Genomic DNA, 26,056 nt, shown 5'->3' with positions numbered 1-26,056 from the left:
CACATTCTTGTTCCTCATCTCTCAGACACACCACATCTACAAATACTGGCATGGACCTTTTGTCTGACTGACGTCGTGGCCCAGACCTGAGGCCCTGCTGGCTGGGAATGCAGAACCCCAGGAGCTGACACTACAGTCAGCATGCCTACACCCAAGGCCTGACTTCAGGAGCTGGCACCCAGTTCACTCACACCAGTCCACCAGTAGCTGTCACTCCAGACTCAAACTCTGTGCAGGCCACCCTAGGCCCAGAGAGGACCATACAATTACTGATGCCAGGATCCTCACCCACTCCAGAAGCTGGAACCACGCGCCTGGGGCACCTGTACCCCCAGCCTGACTCCAGCAGCTGGCACTAAATTCCACTCGTAGTGGCCCACTTGTTACGTGGCACTGTAGGTGCAAAGTCTGTGGGACCATTCTTAGACCCTGAGAGCCATGGCCCCTCCAGCTGCTGACATTAGCATCCCCTCTCACTGCAGTAGCTGGCAACACCGTCTGCAGGCCTACAGCCCTGGCCTGACTCCAGTAACCGGCACTCAGTACACTCACCCACATTCGCATCTCTTCAGCAGCTGGCATATTGTCCTTCAGTACACATACACACAGGAAAGAGCGGGTCAAATACACTGAAATAAACATTCCCACATGCCATCATTAATTGGTGGCAGTGGCTAGATTTGGTTCGTATCTCAGCCTTCCTTTCTTACTAACCCTTGTTGCTTTGGAAAAAAGGCCCTTGGCCAGGTACACTCAAAGGAGCAAACACTTTACTTCTCCATACCCTTACACTCTTCACAGTACTTTTATTTTTCTTTTTTTAAGCTTGACTGACACTAAATCTGTCTTTAAACAGATTTAGTTTAAACAAAACCAAAAGTGGTATTTTGCAAGAAGCTTTATAAGGAACTTGTTCACCGGAACAGGTTTCTAGAGAGGTTGTTGATGATCCATGCCTGTCAGTGTTCAAGAGGCATTTAAATAATGCTGCAGTAATATGCTTCAACTTTTACTTAGCCCTGAGGTGATCAGACAGTTGTACTGAGTGATCTTTATTGGTCTCTTCTAACTGAAAATAAGTAAACAATAAATAAATGGGAGAAATCTCTGGAGTTTTGTCTTGATACCTCTAGATACTGGAGGAGAGGAAACGCTGTGTCTTACAAATGAACATTTTTCAGGGTAAAGAAAAGGAAAAGGGAAGTGAGCAGTTGCAGAGCTCCTCTGTTTAGATCAGAGTTGTATGTGGCCTCACTATTTTAGCTTCCGATGCTTTGCTGAAGATTTTAAGCTCATCGGATCAAACCAGTTGCCTGACAGTGATAAAGCTCCCCTATGAATCATTTGCACATCATTTGGTTAAGTACTTAATGTAAAAAAGAACTGCTAAAAATGTGAAACGTTGCAGAGCCAAGGACAAGATCACTTTAAAGAAATTCACAATAACTTTGACTGTAATTTCTTGAAGTAATTTGGAATCTAAATATCCAGTGAACATCCCTTCCTTCTCTCAGCAAACCACAGGGAAAACTCTCTATAAACATCAGATCCTCTGTGTTCTGATCAGTCTTTAAATATCCACTCTTTCCCCCACTATCCTGCCAGCATTTGCCTTGTCACATACTGGTAACCAGACTTAACAATAACAATGACCATTTTGATGACCCTACTGTCCTTACAGTGAAGCACGTGGTTCTCCGATCACCTCTGCTCCTGAAATGAATGTTTTTTTGACTTACAGTTTTGATCTCCAAGATCTACTAAAACTCTTCATTAATTATTAAAATATTGTTAATATTATTCTAAGAATTAAGGTTTTTACGTGTTTTGATTTTGCTATAAAAGGTGTTTTCACAGAGTCTATTAAACTAGTACGGGAAGTTTACGAACACTTGAGAATAACATGTTCCTATTTTCCAGGATGCCGACTTGACATATGACAGGGGAGATTCCTGTAGAAAAAAACAGAATAAAACATAAATGAAATGAGCATTTACAACTTCTATCAAAGTCAGTAGAAAAGTGGCTTTAATCCCAAAGAACTGGCAACCATATTTACAAAACAAGTAATGCAATACACAATTTCTCACCACGTACTGACCAATGCCCAGTCAGTTCCTGAGCAACAGCTACCTCCTCTGGCCAGCTCCGCACAGTTTTATAGTTATTGCACAGTGTCACATGGTATGGAGTATCCTTTTGGCCAGTTACCACATAGTAAAGGTATGAGAGAGAAAAAGGCAATCCATATTACTTCTCATTTTCAGACAATGTACTTCTCTGCATCACTTTGTCGACACTAAATGGCAAATAAGATTGAGGTCTCTAACTTCTTATTTGTACTTATAACCAGGAACTAACTGGGTGATGTCCTGGTCTGCGCTACACTAACCAGAGAGATGAGTTCCTCTGAGAAACACTGACTCTTTCCTTCATACTCAAAGTAATGAATAAAGCAAAGTAGAAACGCAGCAGTTTGTAGCCTTGGAAACTATTTTGAAAAGGTAAAATATTTCAGATATAGTTTGAGGCCAAGAATGATTTCTTTCTTCTTAGCACTACATATTAATCTATGGAGGTTCACTAGGTTAGGTCTCTTATATAAATGAAGCCAGAGCATTCTTCACAGAGAGCTGGTGTAACTGCCTTATGTAGAGAACCGGCTTGTGGGATTAAACATTGGCAAAAAGTCTAAAATAATACTTATCCATGGATGAAATCTATTAAGCATGAAAGAATTATAGGTGAGAGGAAATCAAAGATCAGTGATGCAGTGTGGGCTTCTTCGAGATGAATATATATAAAGGTTATATGAGAGCTGAAAAACACTCATACTGCAGAGAACATGAAGAGAATATTAGTAATGAAACACTTCAAAGAAAATATTTACTCAAGAGCAACAGGAGACTGTTGAAATGATTAAAATAAACAGTTGAAGTCAGACTTCTCTTGTACTCTCATCAAAGTTATTCTCATATCCTGCACGAGAGCCCGTTCACCCTCAACCATTTCCAAGAGTCACAGAATCACAGAACGTCTTGTGCTGGAAGCAGCCTTGAAGCTCATCTTGTTCTACCCCCTCACTGTGGGCAAGGACACCTTCCACGAGACCAGGTTGCGCAAAGTCCCGTCCAACCTGGCCCAGAACACCTCTAGGGATGGGGCATCCACAGTGTCTCTGGGCAATTTCAAAACTTAAATTTAAAAAGCGTTAAGACCCCAAAACAAGACCAAAACAGCAGTGTGCCACTGGAAGAAGTGAAAAGTTCAGAGCAAATGATTTGGTGGTGGTTTTGACCAATACAGTGATAGTGACAAGCTCTAACAGAGTGTTATTTTTCTAAATATGTACAGAAATGTAATTTTCCCTCAAGCTAACCCAGTATAATATTAATAAACATTTTAAAGCATCAAATCACACATACAAGGACGTAAGTATGTAGAGTGAAATCTCCACCCAATATCTGCTGGTTTTTTTTGTTTGTTTGTTTTTAAAAAAGGTATGGGAAATCTTCATGCATATGCAACAATAAAATTAAAAGCTAGTCTAACCTCAGATTCAGGGCTGTGGATTGCTTCTGTCAGTGGATCAGGCTGTTTTCATGTTTGCCATATAAACCACATCTACCCATTCTATCTGGCCTTGCAGGCAATGGGCTGTATACTTACAGTTCAGAATGAAACTGTTTTCTAATTATAGCTAGGTAGGAGCAAGTAGAAAGTAATTTACAGAAACATAGAAGTGAAAGGTTTATAAAACCTGTGTCCTTGCATGAGTAGCATTGACTATATTGACTATCTCTTAATGAAACTCATAAAATCCATAGAGATTGACAAGACTAGGTGATGACACCCACCTGCTAGAAATAGATGCTTCTGTGTAGATGGTTTTTTTGTGCTGGGGGAAGCTAATTGAAATGGAACCTGAAAATGCTGGTGACACCTTCCTAAATTAATCACAAACACTGCTGTTTCACTTACACACAATGAAGATTCAATTAACACTTATGAGATCTCTCCAGGAGACAAGATGTCCCTTCCTCTTTCAGTTTAGACTTCCAGATCATTACATTTATAGCTGATTGGTTGATAAACAATTCCTAAGACTGATGGCATTTTGCTTTCATGGATAAAAAAAAAAAGATTCCAAATAGTCTTGAAAAACACAATAAGTATTGTGATCGCTGATACACAAGACGTGAGTATAATACATCAGTGGCAATATAAGTTACCAACGTAAAACAGACCAAGGAATAACAAAATTTGATAGTAATGCTGAAACCAGGGGCAATATCTGTAAATGCCCCTTTATTTGCACAATTTAAATTACTAACTGATGTTAATTTCTAATCCAGACACCATGTTGACCATGGAAATGCAGCCACCAGACACATAGTACAAACTTGTGATCTACATGTACTAGGCACTCATTTGCTGTGGAAGACTAATGAATGCTCACTTCAAAAGGTTAATATTGAAACTAGCATTTCTTTGTGACTCAGCAGTTTGCAAGATGTCTAGTTTGTATTGAATCAGGAAGGCTAGCAAAAGTCAAGCCAGAAGCCTATAGCTGTGTTATTGACGCTGCTGCTGATTCATTGCATGCCTCGGTTAACTTCCTACAAACTCACTTTCCTAAATATGGAGAAAGAGAAATGTTTTGAAACATTAAATATATATTCAGTGAACAATTAAAATGTTCCTTTCATGACATTAGTGTTAGCTACCTGATCATTCTACCAATTTAATGAAAAATATTAAACAACAACAAAAAAACCAACTAAATGAATTGAGCTGCATAAAAACAACAACAACAAAAAAAAACACCAGATAAAACTAATGTACTCGTACATCAGTAAAATATTGTGATACAAACTAGAACAAGTCATAGAATTGAAAGCTAACATCAATCATGTGGACATTCATACTGGCCACTTCAAATACAAAAGGGAAAGAAAAAAAGCAGTACATGACTTGTCTCAAAATCCAACTGTAATAATCTGATTTTTTTTTCCTGGCTTTTTATATTGTTTTTAATCCCAATCATTATTTATAGGGAGGTTTATGTATTTTCAATACATGCCAGTTGATCACTTACTTCCCTAAAATGATATAAAATTAATATTAAAAATAAGAGCATTATATACATATAAATACAAACAAATATATACATCTCCCCAGTCAAACTCACAATTTAAGGATGTTTTGTTGTCTCTGATACTATTTTAGAACTTAGCTGTTTACCAAAATTCTTTTGCCTACTTCTAGTCATTCCCTGGCCACAACAGTTACTGAACAATAAGTAAAGAAACTGTAAAATGAAGAGGATTAAGATGTTATGCTCACGTGTTGCAAGAAGTCTCCAGAATAATCTTTGAAAAGATTTGAACAGATTTTTGCCTGAGGATCTGTCACACAGTTCTGAAAATGATTTGTCAAGTCTTACCTCAAAGTTGGCCTACAGACATAAGTTTCCCAGAATCCATACATCAAACCGTCATCTAGTCAGATTATTTAGTGGATTGTGAATAAAAGAGAACAAATGTTCATGCAATGAATACATTGCTCTTTAACCTGAGAAATGGACAAATTCATCACAGGGAATTGCTATATTTAATAATCTGCTAATGCTACCAATTTGTAAATTGTGGGAAATCAGAAAGAAACACAAAAAGGAAGCATGAAAATCCAGACAGATGAGCATTTGTTCAGATCATTATGGTACAACTATGCAACAGCAAAGATAATAGAGGGCAACGGTGCTAGGAGGGCTTAAATGACAAAAGCAATAAGCATGAAGCTTTCCAGAAATATGAACGCATTTGTCATGAAAAAAGGCTGGGAGATTGCTAAACAGAAGGGTGAAAAAAAAGAGACTTACAGAAAGCACTGGTGTTTTCAGTGGGCTGAACATAACGGAGAAAGGAATCAGTCCCTTAAAATGAGAGCGGTTAGGATTAAGTTTGCAATGAATTTGATTGATGTATCAATGAGGCTTTGATCAAACGTGAATTGGAAATCAATAATAAACGGATAGATTTTGACATTCTTGCTGGTTAAATAATATTTAGGTGTGAGAATAAGTCACTATAATCAAAGACAGTACACATATAACATATATATCTGGACAACATTAAGGGCCTTCGTCCTTTAAGACAGTCTGACTGTGCAGCCTGAAATCCTTCACTGTAGCATCCCAACAAAGCAGCCACAATGAAGTAAAAGCAAAGAGAATTAAGACCTCTTCTCCTCAGATCTTTTTGCCTCCTTTTTTTTCCACCTCTGGAAAAAAACACAGGTACTTTGCTCAGCTGTAACTGGCCTTGCACAACTGAGATATTTCATAACTGGCAATGCCAACTGGGTTCTGTCTGGTTCTTGATAACCTGCTTTTATACCTTAGTAACTGCACTGTATCTTAGCCCCTTTTCACTGTAGATCTATAGTAGCTTTTTCTATGGATTCCCATTCACAGAGCCTAACCCACAGCTGTCAGCAGTGAAGTCCCTGAGGTATTTAGAGTTCCCCATATCAGAGCCTATCTTTGTTCTTACATGCAGTGTAATCATGTCAGGGCAAATCAGGGACCTTAAAGGATATGCGCTGATGTGTATATACATGAGTGAGATCAGAAACACATGCTATGAAAAACTCCTGTTAAACAGTCATGCTGGCAAAAATGGGCCCAGAGTACATGCACGTGTGCAGTGAAGAGATCTGTCCTCTTTTAAATATTTTTGCACCCCAATTTTATCTTTTTTTTTATCCTCATAGCTTTTGTAATTTGTGTCAATCATAACAAAAGCATTCTGCCCCTACCTGTCATAAGAACATATTTTCATCCTTCTGGGGGCAAAAATACTATTTTCCTTTAAGAACATCTGCAACATCAAAAAAAGTCAGTCCTACAAATCATCCTAGACATACAGGCTCATCTCAGGAACTCACTGCACTGAAATCATTGAAAGTCACGGCAGGATTAACATTGATGGATTAAAATAGTTAATAGTAATGTGTAAATGGATGGAGATACGTAGAGCTAGGCAGGGAGTGAAGGGGAAAGGATGAAGCTTTTGATTATTTTTCAGTTTGAGGAAAAAAAAAAAGAAGCCTTCTCCATGATATATACCAATGTTACTTTCAGACAGGAGAGAAAATTGGTTGGTTTAAGCTTAAAATTGCTGTTGTGGGTTAACCTGAGTGGGCAGCTCAGCACCACACAAGCACTTCCTCACTCCCCCTGGGTGGGTTTGGGGAGAGAATTGGAAGGGTAATAAAAGTGAGAAAATGCATGGGTTGAGATAAAGACAGTTTAATAAGTAAAGCAAAAGCTGTGTATGTGAGCAAAGTGCAATAAGGAGTTCGTGCACTGCTTCTAATAGGCAGGCAGATGTTCAGCCACTTCCAGGAAAGCAGGGCTTCATCACACATAATGGTTACTTGGGAAGACACACACCATAATTTTGAACATCTTGCACTTTTTTCTCCTCAGCTTTTATTGCTGAGCATGACATGATATGGAATATCCTTCCGGTGAGTTGGGGCCAGCTGTCCTGGTTTTGTCCCATTCCAGATTCTTTTGTGCCTCACTGGCAGGGCAGAGTGAGAAACAGAAAAGACTTTGACTGTGTAAGCACTGCTCAGCAGCAACTAGAACATCAGTGTGTTATTAACTCAATTTGCACACAAATCCAAAAACATAGCACCATATGAAAAACTATGATTTGGGTTGGGATACAGTTAACTCAATAGCACCATTTATATGAAAAGAATTTATGAGCTTGTGTGAAGATCTCTTAGCCTGATTTAAGAAAGCAGTGCGCATGTAATTGCTCATCCCCTCTTTGAGAATTTGGTGGATAGGTTTCCACACATGTGAAAAACTAGAAGTCTCACAAAATCACCTTCTTGAAATGGCTGCTCATGCTGTTCTAATGCTTTCTGAAAATTGGCTAATGCCACAGATGTGTGCTTGGTGGCCTTGCAGAGGAGAAAGCCACTGAGCTTTCAGATCTAAATTCAGACAAAACCACTCTCCTATAGCTGACTCTATACTCCTAGAGTCAGCTGCTGGATCTAGGAATTTTCTGGTGAAATAAATTAATTGGACTAAATTTTAACAAACCTATTGCCATTTAACCAGCTTAGTGGATCAGTAAGCATCAGCTTATGCAATATCACCTCAAAATTGCACGCGATGCTCCACATTCAGAGAGGGATTAACGTGTGATAAGTGAACAGCTGACTGGGTTTTCATCCAATTCTGCCTATTTTGTCATTTTAATATTAGAAAGTAACTGTAAGATTTTGAATTAATCACATTTTGCTAAAAAGGTATGACACCTCATTGACTTCTAAAATAAAACCAAGCCTCCTTTAATCTAAGTGCTTATTCTTAAAGTACCCATTATCTGGGAAAATAGCTATTCCTCAAATCCCCATTTGCAAGGGACATTTTATTTCCTAAAACTCTTAAGACCATCCATGTTTCTCACTCTGTAATCATATAGCAGGTTTGCAATATAACTAGTGGTGTGCCAAGATTCCCCAGTCCAGATGAGGTGCTGCTGAATAATAGCGAGAGCGAATCTCATCATGGACAAAAGGCAGGTTAAGTATATTGGGATCATCAGCTGTGCTCCTGTAACAGTAGTCAAATGGGAACAGTCAATGTCAGCATGACAAGACAGCTGGATCTTACTGTCCACAACAGATTCCACTTGAGCACATAACTTGAACAACTCGCGTATTATTTTAGAATTTTTAAGTGCTTCCCAAAACACCATCGAATTTCAAAATTTGGGTTTGTTTTGGTTTAACTTTTTTTCTCCTTGGTAGTGAGAAACTGATCTATATTTGTGTGACTTCTTGGTTGGATTATTGACATTTCCCTTTTCTTCTACTGCTTTAATTATGTAACCAAGCTGCATTCAAGCTTTTACTCATTCCAAATTTGCCTTTTGCCACATTTCTCCCATTTTACATGCACTGCACTGAATTCTATTAAACACTCCATTGATTTTAAAGTCCTTACTTTAGCATTTAAAAGTTTATGTTCTCTTGCTTGCTGGAATTCAACAGAATGTAAGATCATGAATTTCTCTCTCGCTCTCTCTTTTTTTTTTTTTTTAAAGTATATTTCTCTGTCTTTATTTCAAACCAGAGTCTCTTGCTGTCTGGTCAAAATCCCTTTGATTTTTACACTTAACTTTCAGAAATCACTCTCAAAAGCTGCAAAGAAAACAGAGACCAGATTAACTGCAAAATAAATTTTCTTTTCAAATATATCAATGGAATGGAAGCTGATTAACAGTACTGTCAGTGGAGGCAGTATAGTTCTCTACTGTGCTACTTAAGATGTGCTACTTAACTCAATCTTAATAAATCACTAACTCATTTTTATTTTTTAACTTAAAGTCAATAGGTTCATTTTGAACATTTCCACAAAGCAGTAGATTCCATGGATGAATAAACATAGGAAATCCTGTGCTTTGTGCCCTACCATTTATCCAGTTCCTCCACGTCCCACGCATCAAACGTGCGGAACAGGTGGGATAACTCTTCTCTGAAGAGCACTCCAAGACAGAATGCTCCCCAGTCACAGCTCTCTCAATAGGTTATTGCTTTGCTTTCTCCTGCAGCCTTATCCATGTGACATGACCTTCCACTCTCCCACTTCTTCCCCCCCCTCATTACCTGAGAACAATGCCTGGGGTCTCACAGGTTGAGAGAGAAGAAATTTGGACCTTTTTCTGAATGCATTCAGCGTGTAGCCTGTGCTTGCTAGCACAGGTGTTCAAGGATAAAAATGCATTGGAGACAGATCCGAAAATTAAAACCAGGAGAGTGATTAGGAGAACACATAATTATGTTTCTGTTACTATCTAGTGCCAATGATCAGTGTCACACTGAAGTTACTGGTGTGTGGAAAAAGAAAAATCTATTGATCCCAAGATAAACCTCGAGGCATCTATGAATTGGAAATTAATAGAAACTAAACCCTTTACATAGAAAGAAATACCCTAAAGGTAGGAAGAAACAGAAAAATACCAATCGTCTCAAGAATCAGTGCATGAAGTTAGCAACCAGGTGAGAAAATAATAATAATGATACTGAGAGGCAATTTCCATCTTATAAATAGTCTATGGACATTTGCCTAAAATAGATCTCAGATGTGCATGATGGGATATAAGTATTAGAAAGATCATGAATATTATTCTGAAGTGTACAAAGCATGCGTGTAGAAGAGAGAGAGGAATGAAGACAAGAGGGAACAATTTTTCCAACTACATTGGTCCAAGTTAGGAGAGATTTTATCAAGCATCAAAAAAAAAACAACTATCAGGTGATGAGCACTGTGGAAAGAAGCAGCTCGAGAGATGTTACTTTCCCAAGAGGTAGGTGTACCACACAATGCTGCCACTGGTGCCATGAGAAAGGATGAATAATCCCATAATAATTAATTAAACAAATTAAGAACTACAGCTCAGGAACCTCAGCAAGCTCAGGGTTACTTTGCAGCATCAAGCATGTAAGCAAATAGTCCTTAAGGACTGTGTTAATAGGTAAAATACCAGGTGAAAGCATTCAGGCTAGCAAAGAGAATTGACTGTTTTGGCACAAAACATTGTGAATAATCCAATCCCAATCAGTTCTCACATCCCATTGCTTCCCTACCACATCTACACATCTCATAAACTGTGTAGGAAGTGGTAAGAGAGAAGAAAGGGAGAACATTATTTTCAGTCTAGTAAAAAATGAAGAGCCTGATTTTGTTTCTAGATCTTTAAAATGAAATAAAAAAATAAAATTCCACAAACACCAGTAATTGACTTAATGAAAAATAATTAAAAAACAAAATCAAATTAATTTCAGCATTTCAAAGCAAAGCAAGAAGAAATATTTGATTTGGAAGGTGTTCAAGAAACTTTGTAATGGCTAAATATCAGGTTTGTTTTTCAAATAATATTTTTGGCAAGGTTCACGATTTAATCATTGTAATAAAACATACATTAAAAATTTAGAAAATAAAATATCAGACACCCAAATTGTACCCATTACACAGGATAGCCTGATGTCTACATACAGGTCTATATACTAATGCTGACTTCAAGAAGGCGTTGGTGGCAACGTAATATAAAACAATTCATTTTTCATGAAATTTAGAAGTAGAGAGTGAAGGAATACTTTCAAATTGACACACAGATCAGCAGAGCTCAGGTTATTGGCAGAGCTATGAAGTTGAATACTGTGAAGGCATAGGCAACGTGCAGAAAGGTTTTCTAAATGCAGACATCTAATTTCTTAGCATTGCATTGTGTAAGTCCTAAATGAAATCTGTTTTAAGAGGTAATGATTAAAAGTGATGGTTTCAGAACATTTACTTTTATTTAGCTAAATGGAATTTCAAGTGAAAAAATAATTTTACCTTAAAAAACCTCGCCATTAACAACAGAATCCTAAATGACGAAGCCTGGTTACTAAAAAGGAACTTACTTTCAATCTACAAAGACTGGAGTGAAAACCTCAAAAACAGAATGCAAAATCTAAAAGTAAATGAATCTCCTAGGAAAATAAGCGTTTTTTTCATTCAACTCTCGAAAGCATCCCAGTATTAAAGGAACTATGAAATTAACATACTGTTACATGTCACATCAATAACTTAAACATACTGTAAAGGCCCTTGTTCCTACAAATTACCTTTTGAAGAAAAAAATACTTATTTCAGTGTTGTTGTGAACGGTTTCTAAGCACGTGACCAGATTAGCTCTAACTAACTCTGAAGAGCTGGGGTTTTTTTTCCCCCTCTTCTGTTCTTCCCATTTTTAATAGGCGATATTGTATTCCACTAAATAAAGTAATATTTCAGAAGGACAGAGAGATCCTTGCATGGATTTCTTCAAAATCCCCTTTGAAATCACCCTGAGGATCACTGGCATTAACAAATATGCTCTGAGTTCCCACCAGCGCTTCCTGCCAACCCATGGCATCGTGTAATTATGAGCTAAAAGCAATCTCAAGAGCATTATTCCATGAGGTTTGTACACCAATCAGGGAAACAGAGCTGAAGAGGTCACTGTTCTCCTCAGTTAGTACCTTGCTTGACTGGCAGCCAGTAAATCCTACGGGATGCAAAACCGTGCAAAAAACCTACTTCTTCATCAACATCCAACAGTCAGTGCTTTCTTTATAAAACATGGAAGGTGATTCCATTTCTGATTGATTGCTTTCCAAGGATTAAGGCCTTTACTAGGGAATACGAAACCTGCATTAGGAATTTCTGAGCCCTCAAACCCCAGGCCTAGGAGAAGGCTCTGCATGTGGTAAGGAAGCAAAGGTTACAAAGTGTGCTCAGCACACACTATGGAGTGGAGTGGACTACCTGTCTGTACTCAAGCAGAGATGGTAGAAAAAGTGGAGCAACATCTTACACAATTGCAAGAAGCTATCCCCCACCAGAGCTCTATACACATGTATCAGCAGAGCAGAAATGACACTGCCTTTAGAAAGTACACTACGATTTCCTTATACAAACCCCCATAAAGTCATTCTTCTCATCCTGTCCCAGAACTGCTGCAGAATAATTTAGCATTGCTGTTCAATAAAGCTTGTAAACACACCTCTAAATCAGAGCACCAAGATAGTCTATAGCAGTCAGTGAGGTGGCAAAGAGGCTTCTGAGCTCTGCCAGTTAATGCCTGAGGGTGCTCCGCAACTGCTAGCAGCTGTTGACAAGTGGATGGATGAGCACCACTTTATGAAGATTATTTTTTTAAAAAAGTAGTTTAAGGAAAGGCATTGTATCAATTAAATGTCCTATATTAACTTCTCTCTTTGGCCTCTGATGGTGAAATTATGGGATGGACATGTTTCCCTCAAAAATACAAAGCTGTTTAAGTGGATAATAGGCTCAGCAGTGATCTTGGTACCAAGATTTGCATTCAGTAAAAAAATTCATGCTCTTGCCTAAACAAAGTTTCAACAGCCATAAGATAGATTTATTAGGGACATCTCCTTTATTATCTAATTACAACACCCAATAATTATATGCCTTCAGTAGTCAAGAACAATTGGATTTTTACTGGGTTTCTTTTTCCTGATATTTCCAGCACTGATGAAACCTATGGTATGCATTCAAAAGCTTATTTATTTATGCATATGGCTTGCATATCTGAAGGCTAGATGCATAAATTTTTTAAGAGCTGACATACTCTTCAGGGAAAAAAAGTTCCCCCTCTGAATTATTTTATTCACTCTGCAGCTATCCAGTGCTATCCCTTGTTTATCAGCTCATTACTGTGACTGAAAATGAGTTTGTCAGGAGAGATATAATTTAAAGAATGAAAACACGAACACTAAGGGCATCTTGATAACTCAGCAAACACACAAACTTTTTTTTTTTTTTAAACTGAGAGATAACCCTTTTTCTCCTAACATTCTTTCAAAAAGGAACATTTTTCAAAGATTTTGTGAAAAAAAATGAGAATAATTTTTACATGAATGCTCCGGAAGCTGTTCAGCCTTGCTATACATGGGCTTCCTCATAAACATGAAGGGATCATCAGAACAATCTTTTAAAAAGATGCTCAATATTTTCACATTTTAACCTTCTACAACCCTGGAGCATGGGTCAAATATTTTATATAGAAGGATTTCTAAATTACATCCCAAAATCTAAGAAATTAAAACCTCTGCAAATCTCCATTTTTCTCAGCGTGTATATCTGTGGTAGGGAAGGGAGAAAACACAGAATTGCAGGGGTTAGAAGGGACCTCTGGAGATCATCAAGTCTAACTCCCACTAAAGCAGGTTCTCTACAGTAGGTTGCAAATAAGATAGCAGATCATATTCTGAATGAATTTTGCTGTCTAAACTAATACCTTAGGAGTTTAGAAAATTTTGGCTAAAGTCTATTTTGAGTTTCTGGGTAGTGTGATATTATAGATCCTCTTCCTGTAACAAAGCAGCTCTAGCAAACAGATCCATGGAAAGGTGGCAGTGGGTCTGATCAGCCTCCTGAGGCTTTGACCCTCTCTTTAAGAAAGTGATTATGCACCAAAACGGATGCAAGGAGCTGGTGAGGTACGTGAACAGATAGGGGTGGTGCCATCATCTTATGATGGTAGTTTTATGTAAGGCAGCAAAAGCTGTCTCTTCATCTAAGAGCCAGGAGCTAGAATCAAATAGGTTGGTCCAAAAGTAATGCCTCCTAATGATTCCCAAGGAAACTACAACAAAGAGCACAATAACCATTGGATAGAGAAAATTCTCAGCTACAAAACACTGTTTTTCAACACAATCATCACCATTAACCATGCATTTCATCAGAGATGAACAAGAGCCTACATGCCTTGCTTGTAAAAATCTGCAGCAGTGGAGGTAACCCATAGTTTCACAACTGCTTTTTTATTCCAGTGCCTCCTTCATTTTGCCATGCAAATTGTTAACTGGAGAAGACCTTGGGACAGTTTAATCCCAAACCTGTCCACACAGACATTTTCATCTGTAATCCAAGTGGTCTAATATGATACCAGTCTGACTGGGAGGGACTGATGTCTAAACTTGCTTCCTAGTTTCAGTGGTCTTCAGATTACAAATTCAGAGAAGAGCTCCAACAAAAGGCTAGGGGACCTCACTGTGTTAGCCTGTGAATTCAAGTGTATAAAGTTTGTCTGGGATTTTTTTTGGTCTTTGTGCTTTTTCATCTTTCCACATTTCTGTTGCTGACTTTATGGTTCATCAGACAAACCAAGACTTTCATGTTGCAAGGTAAGATAAGTCAATAAACAGACAAGTAGCTGAGAGAAAAACATGCCCTAAATGACACTTCCTTTTCCTTTGTATATATTATCCTAATACTCCAATCAACTCCCAGCTCCTGATGTGACTACAATATTGCTAATTTCACAAACAGACTGCAAAATACTTTAGGTTAGGACCTTCCTTTTAACTGTTTCATAAAACCATCAGCCAGACCAGCAGCACTTCATAAATAAAATAAAATAATAATGATAATGGATGATAGTAGTGATTAAAAATTCATATCCCCCCTAGACACAAGATCAGGAGATATTCACAGCTTCCCAGTTTGACTCAGAAGGGATGAAAAGTGGATGTAACAACACAGAAAAGCCAGGCAGAGAGCCACGATCAGGGAAAGAGCAAAACAACAACAAAAAGAAAAACATAGACAAGTTCAAGGAATCCCTGGAGACCTCTAGCTTTTGAAGTCCCTCGCATGCACTCACAGCAAGGAGCCCGTGACAGCTGCTGCTGTTCCTGATACCCTCCCGGCTCCAGTTCTGTCATTTACCAAGCTATCCTGTCATCAGCCAGCACAGAAATAGAGCGTGCGTTACCCCAGGTCCCATCCTCACTCCTCAGAAAGTCAAAGCCTATTCATAGATCAGAGCTGTTTTGAACACAAGTATGAAGAAACAGAGATGCCATCAAAGCACTATTCTGGGCTTTTTCCCTTGCTTTGCTGATACTGTAAGAATTGGGCAAATATTTCTAGATGAAAGGTAGCTGTGGTTAAGAAAATGAAGAAAAAAAATCAGCTAAAAGCGTGGACCCTGAAGCTTATATATTTAGACATATTTAGCGAATTATTTTATTTTTACTTAGTTGCTCAGGTTTTTAAAAAGTTAGAGCAGATCTGTAGAAGAATTATACTACAGTTTCATAAATCTCTTTATGCCTTGTCAGTATTGCTAGACTTGACAGATACAGAATTATATTTGCACTGTAAATAGTCCTCTCACATCTCACTGGCTGGTTTCCATTTCATGCAAGGATACGGTCAGAGATTTCTGCCAGATTACTGTTATTGTCAGTCCACATCTGCTCTTCTCTTCTACCTTTAAAGCTCAAATAGTAATCCTAGCAGGAAGTAGAAGAGATTGTTGATGTTTGTTTGATTTGTTTCACCCCTAAAGACAAGAATAAGTAAGTCAGAAATGCCTCTCAGAAGACAGATGTAAGTTCCCATCTCTTGTAGCCAGGCAGAATGAGCATCCTCTTCATCTACCAATGAAATTCTGAGTCACCAACCACTAAAATTAGCAATCTTTTGTAAGTGCTTTACTGGTGCATAAACACTCATCAGAACTGAAAGTCTATTATTATTTTACCATCAAATCTATCTCGTGTTTAGCACATATCTCCAGTAATTCTTTATTAAGGGAACTACTGCATTTCCAATACAATTAGAATATCAGAGTGAAAGTGTCACGAGTTACAGACAAAAATCCAAATTGCTTAATTCCTGCTACCAGTTCTGAAAAATATCCTCTCTAAAAACAAGACATATTGATTGCATTAAAAATGTTAGCAAAGCTCCAGTACTTTAAGACTTAGGTTTGTAGGCTGTTAAAAAAGTAAGCTTACATATATAAACAACCCCAGCATTATAAATCAAGCACTTGTAACATTAACCAAAATGGAAACTTATATTCAGCAGTATTTCACCAAACACACAAGGAAGAACAGTTTTCAGGCAAGATAAATGATTTCTTTTAATGCTTTTCTTTGTATGTATAAGGAATCATCAGATCAATAAAACAAAAGCAAAGTGTCTACAGGGCTTATGTCCCCATAAAAAGTATGTCTCAGAGAGTTTAATTTCTTTTGTTATGAGAAAAGCAGTTGTTATTAAACAATTTAAATCTGATTTCGTGCTTTCAAGAGCAGTATTTATGTACAAAGCTAGTGTGCTGCAGAACTCATTAGCTTTACTGAAGTGTACACACATAATGTGTAGTTGCTGGAAGTGCAACAGAACTACTAAACTAAAACAAAGATCTGGAAAGAGAGAAAGGATGGATAAAATGACTAGAAGGTCTTTAAATGTTGTCAAAGCCATATCAATAGCGGTTGTGTATATATATACACACACACTTGTATATATACTTACATATACAAATCCAAGGTTATCAAAAACAGATTTAAAAAAGTTAACTTTTCAGTAAAAAAAAAAAAAACACTTCTCGCAAAAATCTAATTCTGAAACTTCACCCTGTGCTGCTATTTCATCAGACAATCGCAGGCATCTTCTATGAAAGATTTTTCTTGGTCGTTTTTGACCCTTCCTTCTCTTACAAACTTTCTCAGTCTTCCTTCCCCCCCCCCCCCCCCCCACCCAGATTACAGTTTGTTATGCCCTATTATTCCTATCTACTGCTTCAACTCACAAACTCTTATCTAACGTACACTCCAGTACTCAGCACATGCAACACTAGAGCTGTAGATCTACCAGTGTTGCCCTTTCTCCTGTTCTTCCCATCCCTCTTCTCTGGAAATACCAGCAGACCAGATACTATGGGAGCTCAAAGAACTATTTACATCGCTATGGATTTTCCCTCCCAACAGATACCAGTCATTAGCAATATACCGCCACTTTTTTTTTTTTTTTGGAGGGCAATGGTGAGGAGCAGGGGAAAAAAAAAATCAAGGGTAATAAGAAAGGTTAAAAAAACTCTAAAAACTTCTAAGGATAGAAAAAAAAAATGTATGATTGCGAGATTCTCAATCTCCTTAACTTATCAGAAAAGAAGAATGAGAGGTGACTGCTAAAATGTGTATCTTCACAGAGAAGAAGTATGATGCAAAAAGGACACTAATCTTTTGATGAAAAGCATGACCAGAGATTGGCAACTTAAATCAGGTAAATGAGAAATTTGCTATGAGAATGCTTGATAAGGAGATTGACTAAGAATGTCTTCAGGAAATGAGTCTTTCTCACTTCTTCCCTTCAAAGCCATGATTCAATGTCTTTGCTTAACCAAATCTTATGTTATACTCTGAAATAATCTGTTACAAGGAGAAAGGTATGGAATTTAACAGCAAGATGAGAGGCCAAACATACAAATCTCAGTCCCTTCTAGCTTTGACAAATTTGGGACTCATTTCAAAGAGGAGTAAACTAAGCATTGGAAAATACAATTCTATCCTGCATTATCAATCCTGTAGATTGGGATATCTGACATTGCAGAGATCAGTTCCATTGCTCAAGGCCTTGGCATTGCAAGAACATGGCTGAAAACACAGCAATTCTACCAGTGTATATCACTTTCCATTTCTTGAATCCCCAGGTTATAATCAACCAAGATGTCATTTACTGATTTTTCTTTAAACTATTCATGGTGATAATATGGATATAACAAGAGTACCCTCTCATGTTTTCAGATGAAAAGTAGATGTTAGAACTTGCAAGCTATAAATCTCCCCCCACAAAAAAAAAAAAAAGTGAGAAATGATGCACTTCCTCTAAATGAGGAAGCCATCATATGGCTACATGCATGGTAATGGGAAGCAACCAATTATCAGCAGGCATGGAAAAAATTGTAACATTCAGTTCATGAAAAAACAACAATAGCAAATTTAAATGAAAATAGACTGGGAATATAGCTAGACAGAATGAAGACAAGTTATTTCTTAATAACAGATTGCTCTAAGTTGAGATTTTTTAGGCTTCTTATTTTTACCATGGAATAATAGATATGAAGAAGAATCCAAATTATTTAGACTGCCTTCAGGCTACATATGGGGAGTACTATTTGGAAAAGCTTGGGTTTGTGTTCTGGGACTTTTACGGAAAGGACAAAAGAAAACCCAATTCCCTTGCTTGTAGCGTATTAGTTGCAACCCAGGATCCAGGCGATTACCTATGACCTGATGATTTACTAAGGGGCACTATGAAAATGCTGGAGACTTGCATGGATTTGCAGTGTAGCATGGACGTACTTGCTGCACCCACATCCCTCCTGTGGAGTTCTATCTACACAAAAACTAAAATCGAGCTTGGTAGTAAAAAAAAATTCTGGGGATGCTGTGGAAACGGCATGGAGGAGGGCAGCATTCCAGAGGGCCGAATTAATTTCCCGAGGGATCCTCTGCTTGTAAAATCCCATAAACAAAGTGCCACTTTTCATTCGCTAAGCCAGTTTGATTGCTAACAGCAAACACATGCCTTACTTTGGCATAGAGCTGCACACCATCAAATTAAATAATGTTATTTTATTTTTTCTTTCCCCCTAACAATCTGTCTCACACATTCCTTGGCTGCTTTTAAAAGTCACTTGTAAAGTTTCACACTTCCATGCTGTGAACAGTGAAGCTGAAAAGCTGAGAGTCTCTGAGGATCAATAAGCTTTGAGTCGTTTCGGTTCAAATGGGGTGAAGCAAGTCCAGCAACTGACAACTGCCATCTCATGGCGATTGCAGGAAATGAATAGGTAGGTATCCAGATGATTCCTGATGGGTGAGTGGGAACATCATGTGAAGGCCTGATGAAATTACATGTTGCTTACGCTTGGGGATATCAGAGATTCGGCAAGATATTACAGGTGAAATGCTCTTGAGTTCAACACCAGTACAACAACAAAACAGAATCCTAATACATGATAACGCCAGTGTTCTTCAGTATCGGCACCCAACTACCTTTAAAAGTATACACTAATATCAGCAAAAACTGCATTTTATAAGGCCAGATTCACTATATCCAAATTTGTACTGAAAACTTAGCTTAGAGAGGAAAAGGCACAATTTAGGCACCCTACCAGAGTGAGTCCCCAAAGCAGACAGATGCTCGGACAGAATAATTATGTCAATAAAAACAAGGGTGTCTTTGAGGCAGTGTTGGAAAGCAAACGTTTCAAGGAAAAAAAAATATAAACAAGCTTCAAAGAATTTTGTTAAAAAAACCTAAACAAACACACAGACCCAACCCCCCCACAAAAAACCTCTAAAAACTACTGATTTTAGAAGAAAAATTAGAATAAATTATCTACACATAAGGTAGCATTATTAACCACACCTTTCATGTATGTTATGGGAAATGTATTTCTGGGACATTCAGGCCCTAATTGTTCCAGAATGCTTTCCTCCAAGAAAGGGAGAAAAGTCCAGGGCTTCTTTCAGAGGGGGGAAAAAAAAAAAAAAAAAAAAAAAAAAAAAAAAAGAGAGACTCTGAAATGGTTTTAGGAATAATTTATACCTGATCAGAACTAGAGTATAGCAACAAGAGAACTCTAGCACCTCTCCATCAGTCCAAACCGCGTCTCTTCCCCAGCTGCCTGTGGGTCACCCCACTCAGAGGCTCTGCATGGCCACCTGAGTACTACTGCTGATTTCAGCTCAAACCAGTCCCACACCCACCCTGCCGTAATTGGAGCACGTAGTTCATACCAGTGCTGTCTGCTGCCCAAATCCATTTACATTATATAAGTCATTGGCTGATAAAAATCTGCAATGTCCAAAAAGACACATGTACAGTTCACTTCATATATTTGAAGTAAGCTTTTTTCCTTTTCCTTCCCTATTAAAGTGATAATAGAAGTTGAACAGAGGTACATGTTGGCATTACGCGGACATAAATTTCACCAAGTGTTGATTCCAATATCTATCACTAATTGCTCTCACTACCTTATCTAGAAATAATTAGCAAATTTCCTCCTGAGAAAAGTAGTCCTGATTCTTCTTTTTTCTGCAAGAAAATTACTTAGGCTTTACACCAATGTAACTAAGGAAAGGATTACCATTATTGCCTACAGTTTTAAAACTCCTCTTGCCTGCTGAGTGAGCATTGTTTTTTCAGAGCAAGATATCAGGAACTGATTTCCTTGGGAATTACAAAGCATAAAAGCTGAAGACAGATATACTCTTAGCAGTAAGCCCAAGATTACATGTTTGTACTGATAACAGAGAAGTAATAAAAGGAAGGAAACACTTCACTTAAACTCCAAGCATATGGAACAAGAGTGCATGTGGAGGGGGAACTCAATTATTTAGTGAAATAGCATTTTCAAAATAGTAAGAGTTTCGTTTTCATGCCCTGATGTTCCTTCCATGCTACTTGTTCCTTTGGTTTGTTTTCAACCCCCTACTACTTCTGAAGCAGCTGATAGAACTTGTCAATAAATACTCAGGGTAGCAAACCTGGGTCCTGGCCCTGCTGCAGACCTCTGCCATTGCAAACAAATGGTCTTTTCTGATGCTGAACTCAAGGGGCTTGTTTTGCCCGCCCTGTTCAGCTTACTGAAAATTGCACACTTACCAAGATAATAGACTCTGATTCCTGAAACATCAGCAAAACATCCAAGACAGAAACAGAGGTCTGTCAGCTGTTAAACTTTGAGTCAATTATCATCATGCACGTCAAGTATCACTGATACTACCATACCCTTGTGTAGCACTACCAGAAATTACTTAAGTGAGGTGATGCAAAGTTAACACTATACCCAAATATATGCTGCCAGCTTCACTTCTCACCTAACTAGTTTATCTCTAGACACTATCTCGTTTCTCTAAATTGCAATTATCTATTCAGGTCCGGTGTCTAACAGAGCAGAGGTGGTGATGCCTCTCTAGCCATTAATTTGGTAGTTAGTGCTGCTGTGAAAATCAGAGCCCCAGACTCCAACATGTCCTTCACCTGTTTAAGTTTGAACCTGCCATCCCTGGGTTCAAGGGTAACAGGCAGGAGATACAGTTGCTTTAAACAAGTTTTGTATCACCCAATAAAGGCAGCAATCACAATCTAGCAACAAAGAAGGAACTGCTTACCCCTTTCTGAGGATCAGGGCTCACCAAACAACCTAAAGGAGGCAACCTCCAAGTAGAGATGCTTCCCTTTTGGTTGACAGCCCTTAAATGAGGTTAGGGAGAGGGTGGACTCAGTGTACTGAATTGCTTGCACCTGTGCTCCCAGGTGGCTACACTCCTTCACCAGGTGCTCAATCACTGGTTCAGGCTGTGACCTAACGGTTCCCATGCACATGCTCTACTAGCCTAAAGCATATTTCAATAAGTTTTCTTTGCCCTACTTGTCAAAGTAACATTGATTTGTTTAGAACTATGAAGATGTTAATAAGCAGAAAGATATTTTTGCATTTAGCTTAATGTAAAACTAATGCTAAATTCCACTAGACTCTGTGTTGGGAAGGCTAGCACCAAAAATTTAGCAGTCTCAGCAAAGAACTCTGAAATATGGGCAATCTGTTTCTGTATTTCCACTCACGCTGTATGATGACCTCTCAGTTATACTCATGCACATTTGCATATCCACATACAAAATGTATGCTATACACCTTAGGGCACCCTTCTCTAAAGAAAATCAGGAGCTGAACTCTTTTTCAGTGAGGTGTAGTTCACAGACACCAGTTAAGCCATTTGCTGTCCCCAGATTGAAACCCCTAGAATGACTAATCGCATTTACACAAGCTCATTGATAAACTCCATCTCATCTTTTATTAAAACAAGGACAAAAATTTGACAAATGTGGGTGTTGGGTCTTCCAGCATCTAGATTGGCAAAGGAAATGTAGCAGAGCTGGTTTGGTAATGAGAGTGTGCCTGGCCTCTTCCTTTCCCTTGAGACTGCTAAGAACAATTTTACATCACCCTTGAAGGACATAGTACCAAGAGAGGTCCAATAAATGCCCTCAGTTAGCAGTTAAGAAAATAAGTGAGACAAAAAAGTACATGGAATGGGCTGGTTTTGGCTGTCCTTCTGCAGACAGATAAATATCAGGGTAGAAAATACAACTATCCTGTGGATGAGGAAGAAAGTGGTCAACACAGGTATAGATATTTCTGGTATATATATGTTATACCAAGATGTATTTCTGAAGTATGAAGGAGCAAACAACAGTTTGTTTAACACTGTCAGTCCAAAATGCTTCTTGGAAATAGAGCCAGCTGGAAGCTTTCTGAAGCAATGTATTGCATTTCACTACTATTTGTAGAAACAGGTTAGTCAGGCAGATTTCTGAATTTAAGATTTGTGATCTCCTTCACCCATTCTTTAGTCATATGTCATTTCTTGACACTTTAAAATGAAGAGTAGCAAACTTTGTTGTCTCAACTTTGTTTTCAAATTGTAGAGCCAAATGATAAACACTAAATGGCAGAAAAAGAATGTTTTAGAGATGTTGAAACAAGTATTTTGTGTATTTGAAACTGAACATTTTAGATACCTTAACTTATGACATGAAAAATGTTTGAGGACTCAAAGATTTTGAGACTGGAAAGCAATTTCCCCTCCTTATTCCAGTGATGCAGCTGTTCAGAGTACAGCAGCTATTTTACACTTTTCCCTTGTACTCCTCCCACACTTTAACTCAAATAAATAGAACCAGCTTCCAATCTTTCACAAGCATCCATTTTTAACACATATCTAATGCAAAAAAAAAGCAGCTGGGAAGACACTAGATTGACTTTACTTATCAGGTCAAATGAATAATATAAGGAATGCCTTTAACTGAGATGCTCTGATCATCATCATACACCCAGCTTTCAATCACAGGAGCTTTGTAGCTACACAGACTGTGGGAGCATTGTATCACTTACAGTCTAGATGTTTTTTTCTTCCCTGTCCCATCATGTTTTTGATGTCAATTCAAACCACTCCCCACCATACTCTCAAAAAAAGGAAGGAAAGGCACAAAAAATCTCAAATAACTAAATAACAAGGTAAAATTTCAGCTCCTCATTGTAGCAGGCATAAGAACACAGATTTTACTGCCAAACTCTCAGGAGTTTTTGGTGCTTAAAAGCTCTAGTTAAACTCAAGAGAGAGTTTTTGTGCTGGCCTTTCTCCTGCCTGACTTTCATTTCTCAGCAAGCTTCACCTGCACTTTGAGGACTAAACCAGAGCAATTAGCTTTTAGCCCTATCTTTTATAGCTAATTGCCCTTGAGGCAACTGCACATATTCCCAGGTGTCAGCTTTCTGTAGTGTTGATGCAGCTCCCTGAAGGAAGCAAGCAAAGGCACAGAAATAGAAAAGTTCTTCAGCACACGCATGGAAAATGGGAGCTTAAAAAGCCAACAAAGCAAGATGAACATTAATTTTCTATGTATATCACATTCACTTGCTGAATTATACAATGTAATAGCATTACAAGCAGAAAAAGCTTCCTAAAGACAAGGATTAAAAAAATTCTTCCAGTTTCTGCAACCTTACAACGACCCCTAATTGGCACTTGAAATTCTTTAGCCACCAATTATATTATATTCCTAAAGCCCTTGAGAGTGTTTTGGTTTATTTTTTGTTTTCTTTGTCTCTCAACATTCATCTAACAAGCCCATGTGTTGTTTGTCAGAAACAGAGGTCAGCTCACGTTGTAGGAAACAATTTTCTGCTGCATGGAAGAGAAAGTTTCTTTTCCAGTCACTGTAGCTGAACTCACCTATTTCCCACCAGCGGGAAATACATCCACAGACCTAGTAATCAGCTGGGTTTTCAATCTATTAGTTTGGTTTTAGGTCCCTTCAGTGGTGTCCCTGTCACCCCAAAGGAGGAGGAGATTAACTCTGAACCCACACTGTACTGCCACTCAATATCCTTCATTTGAGGACATGGCCCCGTGAAGCTTCCAAAGCTTCCATTAAGATAAAGCTTGTATTTCCCAATTTGAGGCATTTAGAAATCCAGTAGAGCTAATAGATGTTGACTGAAACAGCATTTGTTTAAACGAGCTAAGGTATTCTGGACAACTCCAGTACTTATGTGGGAGATGGCTTGGAAAACCATATTATTTCACACACAGTCAACAATGTCAGACTTGTAAACATCTCAACATTTACCATTATCACCTGTCTTACAGTTTTCCTCATTGATCCCGATTACCAGTACAAACCTCTCTTATTAAGCTGTCAGCTTGGGAACATGATTTTGCAGCTCAGTGAAAGTGTTCAGCTCAGGCTTATAAAGGACAAGAGAAAATGGCCTCAAGTTGCACCAGGGGAGGTACTGGAACAGGCTGCCCAGGGAGGTGGTGGGGTCACCGTCCCTGGAGCTGTTCTTGAACACCTGGCAGTGTTCAAGAAGCACTGGGATGTGGCACTAAAAGACATGGTTTAGTGGGCATTATTGGTCGTAGATGGACAGTTGGCCTAAATGATCTTAGAGGTCTTTTCCAACCTCAGTGATTCTATAATTCTATGATTCTGTATTGTACCTTACCTGCATGGATCCATGCAGAGATGTCCATGCAGCATTTCTATGCCCATATAGTGACATGAAAACTATTTCCGTGAAGGAAAACTCAGGAAAGGGGAAAATAATGAAATAGAAGGTTTCAGCATTTGTGTCACTGTTAAGGCCAGGCGTTCGTACTTGCTCAGTTACTCACAAATCTACTGGTTTCTGACTAATTAGCAACCTTCAAGCAGTCCTGCTAAGCAGGTGGCAAACTGGAACGCATTGTTTTGCTTTGGTGCCCACATTTCACCGTGCTCCATTAATGCCTTTTTATTTGTATTTATTTTTTTTTTTGCTGCCTTGCTTTGTTTTATAAGTGTGCAGAGTACTGCACAGCATTATGGTACACTATCATTTTTCAAACCATTAAATGTTAACTTCATTTTCTTGTGTGAATTATGCTTTGCTCTTTTAGTTTTGTAATGAAAAATAAGTACAGGTTATGCAAGCAATAACCCCTGTGTAAGCAGCAGCTATCTTTTTAAACGGTTTATTATGCCACAGTCTGGTACTCCATTAAATATAGATTACAGACTGTTGAATAAATGAATATCAACTAAGCAGCCCCATCCTTCTGTACATATCAATGCAAATAATGAATCGTGGCACCTCATGAAAATGTATAACCCAGAAGAGTGGGTCAAGAAGTAATTACACATTTGTCTTATCTCATGCTTCTTGCTCTCAAAACAGCAAAATGCATTTGTGATGGTTAGGGGACACTCAGAAAGCACTTATGACCTGCTTTTCCTGGAAAGTGAAAAAATATTTTTCTCTCCTAGTTCTATGTAGATGGATTTAGATTTTTGGGTATATTCTTGATCATATTATTCCAAATACCCTTTGGAAAAATATGCTTTTATAGTTAAGGATCCAACTGAAAAATCGGTATTCATATCTTAGCTCTTCTTAAAATGCTTTAAAAATGAAAGACTGACTGAATGATTCGCCTTGGAAACGTAGGTAATTATCAAATTAAATGGGCCAACATATGATTTTGACATTTACCATACTCCATCATGTACAAAATCTAAGCGTGCTAGTTTATGTACTTAGAAACATACAAAATGTAT

General features: G+C 38.2%; 1 protein-coding gene across 47 annotated transcripts in view; it reads right to left on the bottom strand.

Moving 5' to 3' along the window:
* The window catches only part of LOC110399220, a 585,449-nt gene that overhangs the window by 262,453 nt on the left and 296,940 nt on the right, over positions 1 to 26,056 (bottom strand). For 2 of the 47 annotated variants that reach the window (XR_002438976.1, XM_021397545.1), the window contains one exon: positions 749 to 1,952. The exons of the other annotated variants lie outside the window; for them this stretch is intronic. Coding sequence is in view for 1 of the 2 variants with exons in the window: in XM_021397545.1 (XP_021253220.1) it covers positions 1,869 to 1,952 (84 nt within the window). In the remaining variant the exon portion in view is untranslated. Of the gene's footprint in view, positions 1 to 748; positions 1,953 to 26,056 lie in introns of those variants that run through there. 47 annotated transcript variants of the gene reach the window in all.

Source organism: Numida meleagris, chromosome 5 (assembly GCF_002078875.1).
Source record: "Numida meleagris isolate 19003 breed g44 Domestic line chromosome 5, NumMel1.0, whole genome shotgun sequence".
Classification (NCBI taxonomy): Eukaryota; Metazoa; Chordata; class Aves; order Galliformes; family Numididae; genus Numida; species Numida meleagris.
The sequence above is the reverse complement of the archived record's forward strand: the minus strand, read 5'-3'. Positions and strand labels throughout refer to the sequence as shown.